Source organism: Pyrgilauda ruficollis, unplaced genomic scaffold, assembly GCF_017590135.1.
Source record: "Pyrgilauda ruficollis isolate IOZ18807 unplaced genomic scaffold, ASM1759013v1 scaffold29, whole genome shotgun sequence".
NCBI lineage: Eukaryota > Metazoa > Chordata > Aves > Passeriformes > Passeridae > Pyrgilauda > Pyrgilauda ruficollis.
This window is the reverse complement of record NW_024524266.1, coordinates 10,351,474-10,365,769: the sequence shown is the minus strand read 5'-3', so window position 1 is coordinate 10,365,769 and position 14,296 is coordinate 10,351,474. Positions and strand designations below refer to the sequence as shown.

The 14,296-nt window shown below is 37.6% G+C and overlaps 1 protein-coding gene across 2 annotated transcripts in view; it reads left to right on the top strand.

Moving 5' to 3' along the window:
- The window catches only part of MAP3K15 (mitogen-activated protein kinase kinase kinase 15), an 81,555-nt gene that overhangs the window by 20,263 nt on the left and 46,996 nt on the right, over positions 1-14,296 (top strand). For both annotated transcript variants that reach the window (XM_041472476.1, XM_041472475.1), the window contains exons 2-4: positions 4,905-5,044; positions 8,474-8,497; positions 13,530-13,601. In XM_041472476.1, the coding sequence (XP_041328410.1) occupies positions 4,905-5,044; positions 8,474-8,497; positions 13,530-13,601 (236 nt within the window). The remainder of the gene's footprint in view (positions 1-4,904; positions 5,045-8,473; positions 8,498-13,529; positions 13,602-14,296) is intronic.

Below are 14,296 nucleotides of genomic sequence, written 5' to 3'. Positions count from 1 at the left end.
TAACAAACTGTGCTGAGAAATCACCTCAGCAGTTCTGTTGGTAGTTGCTACAAATGTGCTTTATTACCTGGAGCTTCCCAGTTGCTGGGAGTATGTTACATATTAGTGCATTTAATATGTATTAAAGTTTAGAGTGGTGTGCCTTTTGTTTTAGCTGAAGTGGAAACTGCAAAGGGTTCCTGGTTTTCAAATACACCAAGTTTTTCCATAATTATTTCCCTGTAAAAACTTTGGTATTGTCTTCTTTTAAGAGCTGTGCAGAAATCAAAATTAATGTGTATCCTGAATTAAGAATTTTAATTTCTTTTTCTTTGGGAGTGTTGTTGTCCCTCTGAAGAATCTGACAGTTTTCTTTACTGGTTTTCAAGAAATTACATATTTTTTTACTTACTGACTGATGCAAGTAGCCAATCAATTGAAGCAACATTAATGTAAAGGTTCATAATTTGCAGGGTGCTAGTGAATAGCAAAGGGCTGAGTTCTGCATTTCCTTCCAATAATATTTCTATTATCACATTAAGTTTGGGGGAGTTTTTGAAATCTTTTGTGTATAGAAAGGTTCCAAATGCTGAAAAATAATGAATCCAAAATAATGGAGTAAGGTTCTTGATCTGCACATGGATAAGGCTGGATGGAGGTGAGTCTTAGATTAGAAGTTGAAAGCAGTGCAGACTTTTTTTGACCTTTTTCTTCTGTTAGGCCTCCTAGATTCTGTTTAACTATCAGCATATTGCAGGCTATTTCTTAATTTTCTTCTGTTTATTACTTTTTAACTTACAGATCCCAAAAGCTGATGCCAAAATTGTCCTTTTGGTTTTGCTAACAATTCCATAAATCAAAAAAAGCCATATAAAGACTTGTGTTTTATTTAGATCATTAATTATATGATGCTTTTGGGTGCATTTCAAGATAGAAAAATAAGTCCTCTGGTCTTAACCTGTTTAATAATGTTTTCCATGTTGAATTATTTATTAGTTTCATAGTCTCCTATTTTACCACAGTTAATGATCTCTAATCTTCATTTCAGTTGTCACAGTTATTTGTCTCTTCTCTGCTCTGATAGACACACTAGTGTTAAAATATGTAAACTGTGGTATAAGAAATGAATTATGTGCCATCTGCTGCAACAATGCAGACCTAATCAAGGCTGTATAAGCAATAGTGCTGAATTACCTTAATGCACTACAAATACACACATACCATAATCATTTTACAGTGGAAACAAAAGCTTAGACAAATGAACTGAATCATGTAATAAATTGAGATCAGTTTTTGGGTTCATGACAAAAATTGACTACTTTCAGGATGAAAATAGTTTCATGGGCAACTACTAGAGAATAAAATGAGTTGAAAATATATGCTGTGCTTAAGAAGAAATGAGGGAGAACACATTTTTCTGGATATGCTCTTTTGAGCATGATTTGCTAATGCAGAACAGAAGCCATAAGTTTAAATATTCTGTTCCAGAATAATTTGAAATTGGTTACATGCAACATTAAGCACATCCCCACGCCTCTACTGCATCTGGTGGATGCATTGTACAGATTTTCACTTGGAAGCCTTCTGTCCTTCCAGAGGGGCTGTACCTTCCCCTGCTCTCCTTCCATCTGAACGTAGGAAACCCTCCCCATTGGTGGTTTAGACCTGTGTGAAATGTTTCATTATCACATAACTTTTCTCATGCGTGGTAAGATTTGATAAAAATTGCCATTGGCTTTTGCTTCACCCCTGTCTGTAATGGAGGTTGAGCCTAAATTTGTCAAGGGAAGTCCAGAAGTACATTTGGCTGACCAGGCTCTTTTGTTATGGAGAATGGGAGTTGAGAATGAACTCTGATTGACTTCTGTTTCTATTCATAAATCAAGTTTTGCAAAGCACATATTAGTGTTGAAGTTATTTCTTTTAATGTGTCTTTGGAAGTTTAAGGAAATTCTTATCTCTCTTATCAGCCGTTCTAAATGCATGTTTGAAGTGCAGAGCCACATACCTTGTTTTTAAAGAACTGTAAATGAAGAATTTTAGTGTAAATCATGAGAAAAGTGTAAGATAACTGAAACAGAAGTATTTTTGGTGTTGCATACTAGCTTTGTTCATTACATGACTCACAAAACTCCCTTACTCCAAGAAGAGAGATGTACCCCTGAAAACAGTAGTTCTGGGGAGTGTGCTTAGACCCAGCCATAAGCACACTGAGCTCTGCACTCTCAGCACCCCAAGCACTGGGTGCATCCCAGGGATCTGCTGCTTTTATAAGTGTTTACTGTGGGTCATATTTTCTCCACCCAATTTTGCATTAATTTCATGGGCCCTCTGTGCTCGTGCTGCATTTCACTAGCACATTAGTAAAGCTGCTTTGTAAGTAGATCTTTTCCCTCCCTGCTCCAAGCCTGCGGTTGTAACTCCTGGAGGAGGACTTGGAGAGCTCCAAAGGAATGCAGCTTCTCATCTCTGCTCTAGCCCACAGCCAGGAGCACTTCGGATGCTCTGCCTCTGTCCACTGTCATTTACTTCTGTGTCATTCCTTCACTACTGTGCTCAAACTGAATCCACTCATTTATCTTCCTGGAGCTTTTTTTAACTTGCATGCATGTTTTTGTGATACATCTTCATCTCTGCTACTCTTCATTTTGTTTTATTTTTATTTTATCTTATTCACGCCTGTATTTCTGAGGTGTGAATAAGCAAGGAAAACCTGTTCTCATAAATATTTTTATCATGTATGAATTAATATCTGAGGGATGAATAACTACCCTTTTAAATGGAGGTGCTTACTTTTCTTCTTATGTCCATTTCATGTGGTTGTGATTCCACTTACACTGCTATGGAGCACCAATCCACGGAAGACAAATTTCAGTTGTAGACCAGATGTGGCAATGAGCTGTGTATAGCCTTGTTTCAAATGAACTCTGTTACAAACCATTGCTCATATCATATTGTAAAATGCACTATCTGTACACTGTAAGAATCCATTATCTGAATTCTCTTAGCAGGCTGATGATGATTTTGATTTCGCAGTATTCTGATTCTGTAAAAACATTCTTATGCAAGCAATAAAAACCACCCAAGCTCCTATTTTTTTATCCCTAGATGGTATTTGATTCTCAGTCTGCTTGTTAGTTTCTCTTAAATTTCTTCGATAGAAAATTTATGTTTTCCAAAAGGATTTGGAAATATTGGGGTAATCTTGATTCTGTTGAGTTTATGGAGCTGGGGTTTATTTCTTCACGCTCTCTCAGTATACATAACACTACATGTGCAATACACACTGTAGAATTGCATTAATGCTGTAGACAGCTGGCTAAACATTGGAACTGGAAAGATGATCTGTAGATGATGCAGAATTTGAGTTTTATATGAATAAGTGGATTTTCTTATGCCATGACTTTGTGCTGGGGTTTTGTTTCTTTGCTGGGGGAGGGAAGTGCATTTGCATCTTTTTGTGTGTGTTTTGTTGGGGTTTAGGATATTTTGGGGTTTGGGGTTTTTTATGTTTGTTTGGTTTTGCTGCTGAACAGTGATGTTTTGGTCTTAAAGCAGGTCTTCAGACTCAAAATGTTCCTTGTGCTTTAACAGGAGTCTCATAGTAATCCGAGGGACTGGCTGACCTCTGTGTGGTGTGTTAGAATAGGCTGATGGAATTGTACAGGAGCAGGTTTTTCCAAGAAACTGCTTACTAAGTATGGCGTATTGATTCTTGTGATGTGTAACCTTGGCGCAGCCAAGGTTAACTGGCTGCTGCATTTGGGTCTCAGCCATCAGACCTGCTTTTAGATTCCTTGTTTCCTGGTAGCTCACCCGTCTGTCTTTCCCTGTATGTACCAGGTACTGTCTGTTACCCCTTCAGAGATGTAGAATTTACTGCCCAGCTGCACTGGGTCTCTGGAATCTGTTTTGAACCTCAGGCTCCCTTGTGGTTTCAATGCTATGGCTCTGTTCTTATGAATACTTTGGATTTCAGTTCATCCATGCATCCCAAAGTGGTGAAAGCAGACAGACATATAGATACAGACCTCTAAAAAACTTTAAAGCAAAATTTTCTTAGGAATATATAGTATATAAGGATCAAGAGATAAAAACTCAGCTTTAAGTGTCCTATTCTCCAGTTACCCCTTCTTCCTGCATTGCTGTTTAGGTCTATATGAGACAAAATGGTGAACTCAATCTTTTGTCTGTATCTCAGCTGTTCTGCATAATATGGGATATTTCTCATTAGCGCTCTGCATAGCTCTTCTTGCACAGATGTAAATGTTCTTTCTTGTGTTTCTGACTTCCATTTTTTTCTGACTGGACCACTAAAGAAAAGGGGAAGTCTTGCTCTGGCTACTTGTGATTGAATTACCTCATTGCTTTGCCCACCCCCCCGCCCCCATCTTGAAAATCTTCCCTGTAGCTTTTAATAGTAAATTTTTGGTGTAATTTCTTTTCCTACTGTGTAGAAATTTCCCATTCTTCAAACCTCAGCCTCTTAAAATAAACTTGGTCTCACAGTTTTCCCTGTTTTTTTTAATTTACATTATTATTTTTAGGTGTTCCATCCTGAATATTTGAAACTTCTGTCCTATGGGTATTAATGCTGTATAAAGGCCTCAGGGAGCAAGTGCAAAATTGCTTTTTTTACCCAAGGCATTCCTGATGCTGTGATTTCAAAACCTTAAGCAAGATTGATAAACTCAGCCTCCCAGTTAATGTAACACTGATAATTTCATGAGTGGCTCTTATCTTTTATATGAAGGGTAAAATTTACTTCTCTCATAAGAAAATGACCCTTATTTGAAACCGTTGACTTTGTCCAGTGTGTGTGTGTAATTTCAGGATTTATTTTAAATCCTGTGTAAGATTAAAATTGGGTTTAAGATTATTATTTTTTTAGCATTCTCTCTTCTTTTCCACTTCTCTCATTTCAGATGTTGCAGTTGTGGACATGAGTGATATTTCCAAGCAACCATCACTGTTCTACCACCTTGGCGTGCGTGAAAGCTTTGACATGGCCAATAATGTTATTCTTTACCATGACACTGATGCTGACACTGCTCAGTCTCTCAAAGTAAGGCTCTCACTTCACAATCTGCTTCATTTCAGAAATATCTTTATACCTGATCCTACAGATGTTTGTGGTTTTGGAAACTTACATTTAATGTAATGCCTGATAGCTGCCTAATTAAATCCTGCCAAGAAAAAGCAACTATTAGCAAAACCAGTAATAATAAAATAAATAAATGCGTGTTTTTGTAAGAAAAGATCCATAGTGTGGTACTGATTTTGCTTCAGGTAGTTAGACTTGGAATTGAGAGTACAGGTCTGATTTTTTCCTTCCTTTCCCTGTTTTACTTAGACTACATGTAAGAAAAAGTTATGGCCTGTATAATAGCAACTTGAACAAGGGCTGTATTGCAGCCTGCTTCTATGTAAGCGCTTCTGTCAGATGAGGTTTGTATTCCCTAGGTGCTGACTAGCTAAGACTACTAGAATCTCCTTTTTATTGCTGTTTGAAGATAGGAAAAGACACCCTTACCAAATCTTTTTATAGGGCTGTTGTTCATTTTTATAGTAGCATAATATATGCTTTACACTTAAGTCCTGAAATTGCTGTTCTGAATCCAAGTTATATATTGTGGATGTTTCTACCTTTCTCAGTGCAGGTTCTCTTTATTTTACATCACGTTTAGACTTTTGTCCTGTATATCATCTATTTCTGCTTTTAATATCATCCATTTTCTTGCTACCTTCACTGAGAGAAACATTGTTCATGCTTTGTTGTTTTATCCTTATTTTGACTTACTGCCCCTTGCTACTTTGCTTTTTTTTCCACACCTTTAGTGTCCAAAAATCCTTATTGCATTCATGCTTGGTTGTTTTATCCTTATTTTGACTTATGGCCCCTTGCTACTTTGCTTTTTTTCCACACCTTTAGTGTCCAAAAATCCTTATTGCAGTTCTCCAATCTCTCTTGATTCCGTAAGAATATTAAGTCTCCTTTTTTTCCAGAAGAGCTCTGTTCTGTCACGGCTTCTCATTCCTCTTCTCTGCTCTCGGTGTCTTTGATTTTGCTGTCATGTGTCTATAACCCATACTTCCTTTCTTCATGTGGTGGTCCACATACACATTCACATTCCATGTGGCCTGGAGTTCCAAGATCTCAGAGCTGGAGCCTGTCGCATTCTTTGCTCAATAAGATTATCCATATGGACATGCTAAGGTATTACTGGCATGTCCTCCTTTCCTCCATCTAATCAGGGTGGGCAGGCATACAGCTTTTCATCCACTGCTGCTAATATACCTGACTTCCATGAAATACCTCATTTTTATTTTTCATTAACACATTTTTAACTTTCTTTACGCTGTCACTCAGCTGTTCTGATCAACTTGGTTCTTCCAAGGATGTGCCCAAGTCTGGGAAGCACAGGCTTGTTGTTCTCTATTTGTTGCTGACCATTGAGGATATTGGCTTTGATTTCTGCACTTCGTGCCAAAGCACATACTCAAGCCCCTGCTCCGTAACTGGAGTGTTGAAGAATCTCCAGGATTGCATCCATGTGTGGTTGGATGTTTAGACTGGTTGTTGCCAGACCTTGCAAGTCTTTGTACTGTCAGTTCTAAGCCTTTTTTTCTAATAATGTAATACTCAGGACTAGGGACTGGGGAACACCAGAATGTGACTAGGTCACTTAAGGCTAAAAAACCTGTTATCTGCCTTCACCTTTCTTCTTCTAGGAACTCTGTCAGTGGCACTGATATCTTACTTGTCCCTCAGTTGTTTGCATAACCCCCTTGGCCTAAATAGGCCCATAGCATATCTTAGGTGGGATTGTAAAATGTGATTTAAGTTGCTGGAACCAGCTAGGAGTGATCCTGTGTATCAAATGGTTTAAGCTGGATACTGAGACAGGGTTCAGTGCTCCTCTTGTCATTGCTATCTCTTCAGCAGTCGAGCCCCAGTTCAGTGCTGGATAGCATTCAAATATGCTAATACACCTTTCTAAGGAATACTTCAGGAGGTAGGCAGGGACTGTTCATAGGGTATTTCAGCAAAGAACAGTTCATGACACATTTCACGTCGTGGGTGCTGAATGGTTTCAGAAGAGTTAATTTCTCCCTGTTGAGAAAAATTTAACTGCAGTAGATAAAGCTCTATTGGAGATACTTGCTTAGCTAGATAGACATTAATTAGATATGTAGTATTTCAGCTGTCTAAGCCTTCCATCACTTTTGTTATGAAGCATTTTATTTGGCGTAAGGAGTTTAGGCTAATTAGATATTCCATTTAGGTTTTAGTACCTTTTTGACCCTCTGATTGTTTCTTTGTTCTGAAGTTTATGAGTAATTTGGTCAGGGTTTGTTCACTTCTGTTCAGAATTGTATTACTTTACTTGGACCTAGGTTGCATTCTCTTAAAAGTGGTGCACAGCCTGAGTGTTGTAAAAGCAATATTGATGTTACTGCTGTTACTTCTGCTGAAGATCTGTGAAGTTCTGGCAACCTGACTTTATACAATTTATCTTAGGAGCTATCCTGAAATTGTCCCAAGACTTGTCTCTTCCTTTTCACCAATGTTCTTTCAAAACAACCTAGTTCTAAGGATTTAAAAGAATATGTAATCTGGGTTTCAAAAGAGTCATATCTATAGAGCTAAACCTCTTAAATGCCCCCTGATATTTTTGCCTGTTGTTGAGGAAATGGGTGCATGGGCATGGGCTGTGCAGTGGTTGTCCAAGCGGATTTCCGGCTGTCAGATATGAAGGTACTCAAGCAGAATCATCTCAGGTTGTCAGAGCCCATTTAATTCAAGTATATTGACAACCTTGATTAGAAACAAGTCTGTGTCTAATATTTGTAGTGTGGCTTACCTGGAGACCTCTTTAGTTTGACTAAGTGGAGTTCATTGAACATATAATCCATCACCCAAGAGAAGAGAAGGTTACTTACCAGCAACTAGATGTCTCTGAGGTCTGGTTTGCATGCCCATTAGTTTATCATCTGCTTCATTGTTTCTGTATCTCTCGTTAGATTTTCAGGTAAGAAGAATTAGGGTGTAGAATGAATGTGTTGGTGTATACCAATCTTCATAACAAAGGGGCTTAGATATGTGAAGGATATTCTTTCAGAGAGAAAAACCCTCCAGCTTCGAATGCTTTTGTCTCACAAATGCTCAGAGTGTGCCTGGTTGTGCCCAGTCGGAGAAATTCTAGTTACTGCTAAGTACAACTTTCTTTATTTTCTGAACACTATTTCAAGGTTTTGTCACTGAATTGTTAATTTTTTCTTAACCTAAGCTGCTGAGACTCTTCTTGATGTTGTTCTGTCCCTTTACTGGAAATATACTGTGGCAGGAAATCTGGATTATGCTGTGAAGAACCCATTTGTAAATGTGTGGGTACACACACATATATATATGTATAGCAGTGGTTTTTATTGGAAATAATAATTCCCAGTAAAAACAAATAAACATTTCTATTATCTTTTTTTCTCCCCACAGGATATGGTATCTCAGAAAAACACAGTAAGTATTAAATCCACACTCATTTTAAAACACAAAATGAAGATCCTAGATTTGAAGCAACTTTAATACTAAAGCTGCCAAACATACATATACTCTGTATGATTAAAGGCAGTTGTTTTACCCGTCTATAATTCAAACTTTTGAAAAACTTGCTGACATTCCAAAGTAACACTAGATTTTAAAGCTACTTTTCCTTATCAATTCCTTTCTAAGTTGTAGAAAAGTGCCAGTAAGATATAAGTTTTATTTATAGGTTGACAGATCCAAATATAAACTCAGAAATTCAAAATCTCTTTTTCCCTCTACCACTATCACTCATTTGTGCAAATGTAGATGTTTGTTATGCCTTAATGGGGTTTGCTTTTGTATCTCAAACAGCTTTGGCTTCTGTATACCTGTCCTCTAACTTAAAAATTCACAGATTTACTTAGAAATGCTTATTTCTTAGGAAAGCTTATTTCCCAAAGTAAAAATAGTCTTACACTTAATGCAAATAAAGCTAAACAAGTAAGTTTGAAACAAGATAAAATGTAGGAGTTAAGCTTTTTGAAATATGCCATGATATCTTATATAATTGTATATTTTGCCATATCAGTGGTAATTTTCATTAAATCCTCCACACTGTTATTTTGAGAATGACTAATTTTTCAAACCTCTTCCACTTCCATTTATCCTTTCTGTTTCCTCTCATTCACCATATACTGTTATTTTCTTCTAAACAGCATTGAGCAGGATTAAAATAATAAAGTGGTCTTGGAGTTTGATAGTAATTTTAAAGAGAACTAGAAGAAAAAATGCATTAGCAGTTTATTTTGAGCTGCTGTTGTGACTTGGCCACAGTGCTCCACATAGGCAAAAGACAGATCAGGTTTAGCACATGCAAATGCAGGTCACCCTTCCTGGCTGTCTCAGGGATCTTTGAACAAGTTTGACCTGTGTGGTGGGAACTGCATTTACTGCTCTGTGGCTTTGTGAAGGGGGACTCAGAATGTGTCACATTTGCTTGTGAATGCTGCTTATCCATCAGCTGGTGGATGACCAAAATTTCAGGACCATGAGTTCTCCCTTCTAGAGCAAGAGGGAGAATTCTGAATGAGCTGTTGTGTGGTAATACCAGACATGGAGTAAACAACAAAGGGAAGGGTGGCAAATTCAACCTAGTGCAATCAGATTAGCAGCCTACAGTCCTTTCTTTTGGCAGTCTTTCTCCAGAAAGGTGGGGTATTTCCCTTCACACTGAAGAGAAGATTGAATTACAGAATATGCCGAGCTGGGAGGGACCCACCAGGATCATTGAGTCCAACTCCTGGCCGTGCACAGGGCATCCCTAAGTCATACCATGTGCTGAGAACACTGTCCAAACCCTTCTTGAACTCCGTTAGGCTGTTGCTGTGACCACTTCCTTGGGGTGTCTGTTCATTGCCCAACCACCCTGTTGAACCTTTCCTTGATGTCCAAGCTAAACCTCTCCTGACTCAGCTCCATACCTTTGGTTCCAGTGACATGGTTTCTATGGTGGAGTCTGGTATTGGACCTGTAAACACCTTGTGGCTCACAGAAGGGGCAGGGAGACTGGGATGCTGATTCTTCCTTTAAAAAGGAGGGATTGTCTAATCCACTTTCTTGAAGTGCTTAAATTAAGGGGGAAAAAAAAAAGTGAGTAAAATACAGTGAGGTAAAAAAGGAATGAATTTAAATACCAAGTATGGATTCTTATTTCTATTATTTGAAGTTGTTTATACCTTCTATTATTAGATAAATGTGCTACCATATTTAATTCTTTTATCAGTATTTTTTTATTCAGAAGTTAGAACAAAGTCATGAGCAGGCTAAATAACTCACAGGATAAAACTATGGTTTTTTAAGTCCAAGTTGACTTCAAATAGCCAATTGCCTTCCCCTCCTTTCAAATCCAGTGAGTTGTGATGAGAGGTTTGCAGTTTACCACTGATCCAGTATGGTGCCACTGCTTCATTGCTTGGTTAAATATTTTACAATTGTATGGGCAATGTCTTGTTTGAAGTGAATTGCTAATCAGGGTTGCTGTGCTTGTTAAGTAGCTACATAATTGGCATGAATTTGTTATATCCAGTCAAATATATAGTTAGATAACCATTTCAGTTTAATTGCTGAATATTAGATGCAATAGTTGATTCCCCTGTAGTAGAGCTTTGTGTTTTCCTTTCACTTGTCCTGAGTGAAGAACGTCGGTATGCCTCTGCTGTAACTGGGGAATAGCAGAGCTTAAATATGCTTTTTATCAGGGGCTGGAGGCATGCTGGAAAGAGGAGAGATGTCTCCTAAGCCTTCCTCCAGCCCAGTGGTAGTCACAGGAGTACCATTGCAGGAGAAGTCCTCTCCATGTTTCACAGGCTCTGTGTTTGCATCTGCAGGCTATGTAAGGAAAGGGGAGCAACTCAGATTGTTCCCAGGCACAGCACACCTTTGTTCCAGCAGCAAGAGTGAAACTTTCTGGGCTGGCTGCTGTAGCTTAGAGATTTCTCTGAGGTTTCCCTGCTCTCGTCTTTCCTATTATCCTACAAATCTCACATCATCTACAGAGGTGCAGAAAAATCGTAGCATAGAAGAGATGTGGAGCCTTGTTGAAGTTGCAGAGAAGGTGAATGTCTAGTGTGTCACCAGGGAAATTTGCTTTGTGTATCACAAGAAAGCCTTGAAGAGAATGGATATTTTCCTTGTAGAGAAAACATTATTCTAATTCAGCATTGAGGAGGAGGGAAGAGCAAGTAAACTGCACATAAAGCTGAAAACAATGCAGAGAAGAAAAGTCAGCAATTCAACTGAGAGTTGGCCTGAGTATAGCTGATCTAACAGTGAAAATTATACAGCAGACAGCTGCAGTGGTGGGAGCCTGGGAGACTTAATAGCTTACTGTCTGAAAAAAGAGTATGAGTAGGAGAACTTCCTTCCTTCCACCATCCAGGAAGGCAGTTTTCACAGATAAGATGGAGGAATGTGATTCAGTTCTCTTTGACTTCCCCAAGCAAGCAGTTAAAATTCTGTATTGGTAATTTATTGCATACTTGGATGTGAAAGGAAATCATTATTATCTATGGGAGTTCAGTTCCCAAGGAAGAATTGCCCTGGCATGAAATTCAAGATCAAGATTCTGTGTCCCATCAGTTAGATTTCCTTCTGTAGAGCTCCTCTGAGCTTTAAGGACATTTCTGTTAGTTTTAATAAAGATTGCAAAGCTTCCTAGTTTCTGTCAAAATTATTATCAATAAAATAAATTGCAAATATGCAGTCTTGCAGAACAGGTGCCATTATGGAAAAATGAAGGAAGGACAGAGGAAATAAAATTAGTTATGGAAGATGCATGTGCTTTGGAGTTCCTGAACATGTCAGCTAAACATCAGTTGACTTGAGAAATGAGATTTCAAGGATTTTCAAAAGCAAAAAATGCTTTAAAAAATAATCTTTTTCCAAACCAATGTAATAGGCAAAATCCACTGGGAAATTTTCCTATTTTGATTCAAAATTTTTTGCCATCCTTGATTTTTTTTTAAGGAAGGAAATTTCATCTGCTGCTACAGGATCTTAAGAAATTATTGAGAAAAAAATTTCAAGATTAAGTGAAGAAAAGACTGAACAAGGGGCTTTAGAAAACTGCTGGAGTCAGGGAAAAAAATGTGCAGTCCTTTGGGCGGTAGCTCTGGGATTGGTTACACATAGTTTGAGATGCACACTTTGATCCATTCAATTTGAATGAGGCATTGAAAATACAAACTAGAACTTTCCACTATGGAAAAATTATTATACCAAGTACAGAACATAAGGAGAAAGACTAGTTATTTGTTCTTTAGTTTATAATATGCCTGAAGAAATTTTAATAACCCTGTTAATTGCATTCAAGGAAGGTGTTTAAAGGAAAGTAGCCTGGCTATTAAACCAAAAGGTTTGTATTGTTGTATACTTAGGCCTTTGGGCTTGGTGAAATATTTTTAGAGTTTTAAATGGTTATTTTTCATGAAATCATGTAGCAGCTCTTATATGAAGCAGTGAATGTCTGGACCATGGAGGAGTCATTAACAAAAATTCTTCTTGATCTAAAGGGAACTGGATTGCAATTTATCCTTGCCACAAGGAATTTTTACATTGAAAAATCCTTTTTTTACTGTAATTGGCAGAAAGTTTCTTCAGAGGTTTCTTAGTAGCTGTATAAATTAGACTGTATATACTGTTTCGAGGCAATGAACATTTAAGAAAACGAAGTAGATAGATTTTGGCTCTTGGACTCATTCTTCAGTTAAGTAGCCCCTGTGGATCATAATGAGAGCCAAGACTCTGAAGTATGATTACATTATATGAATTTAATAGTCCAAAGAAGTATTATTGCAGAGTAGCTTTCTATTTTTTATTTTCTGATTATTTGTACAATGTATAATAGTTTATATGATACAGTTTTCTAATGATATATTGCTAAAAAGGCCTGAGGGAGCTGAAGTGTCAAAAGAGATTGTAAAAGGGCACGGAATGAAAGAGCAGGAACATCTTAAATTCAGTAATTTTTCTTTTTGGGTAGAAAATAGTACAAGGGTAATGGGTAGCCAAATAAATGCTACTTTAATAATGAAATATGCCACTGTTACTTTAGATAGTGAAAACTAAGGCTTTTAAAATTTCTGTACGAAAGTTAGTTTTTATGGAAATATTACCATCTCAAGCAATGTGCAGTGGTTTGATTATAATTAACTAATCACATAATGAGTCTGACAGGTTCATAAAAATAAGACTGAAAACATCTTAATGATGACACAGGAGATGTATAGACATATAAATAATATAAATAAGAGGAATCCAAAAGATGAGATAGATAAGAGAAATTACAAAGTGTTGAACTGTTTTCTTTGCCTTGTAAATATAGTCTTGCTACAAATATCTATATTCATTTTCTGTTGTTTCTTTCTTTAATTATTTCTTTATTCATGTGTCATGTGTGTCTTTTTGTTTCTTATGGTGTTTTGTGGTGGTGTTTTCCTCTTTGTTGTTTTATTTCAATTTGGAGTAGGTTGCCAACCTCAAAGCTTTTCTGCGTGTTCAAGTACCTCCTGAATACCACAGTGGTAATCTAATAGGCAAAGTATGTATCACTTTAAATCTGCTTTCTGTTAAATAGATATGCTATTCTTTCACTGTGTTTCTAGACGTGTAAACATGAATAAGGATGATTTAAGAATAGTGCTTGGCAGGATCTTTCCTTCAAGGTGATTGGAGTACTTGTCCTTGCAAGCTAGATCCCAGAAATTTAAAGTGTTTGTCTTGTGATAATCTCTCTTGCCAGTCTTTACGTAAAAATTACTGCATTTATTCAGCTTTGGAAGAAGAAGTATTTTTTGGAAGTTTATAATATCTTAATCACTGTAGTGGGTTGACCGTGGCTGGATGCCAGGCACCCACCAGAGCCACTCTCTCACTCCCCTCTGCAGCCAGACAGGAGAGAGAAAATAGAACAGAGGGTTCATGAGTTAAATGCTGGGAGAGATCACTCACCAAATACCGCTGTGGGCAAATCAGGCTTGAATTAGAGATAGTAATTGAATTTATTAGTAATAAAATCAAAGCAGGATAATAAGAAGTAAAATGAGACTTTAAAAATACCTTTCTCCCCCCACCCTCACTCCTTCCAAACTCTATTTCCTATCCCAGCAATGCAGGGAGACAGGAATGAGGGTTATGGTCAGTTGATCACAGGTGGTTTCTCCCACTGCTCAGGGAGAGGAGTAATTTCCTGGCTCCAGTGTGGGGTCCCTCTCACAGGAGACAGTTCTCCATGAG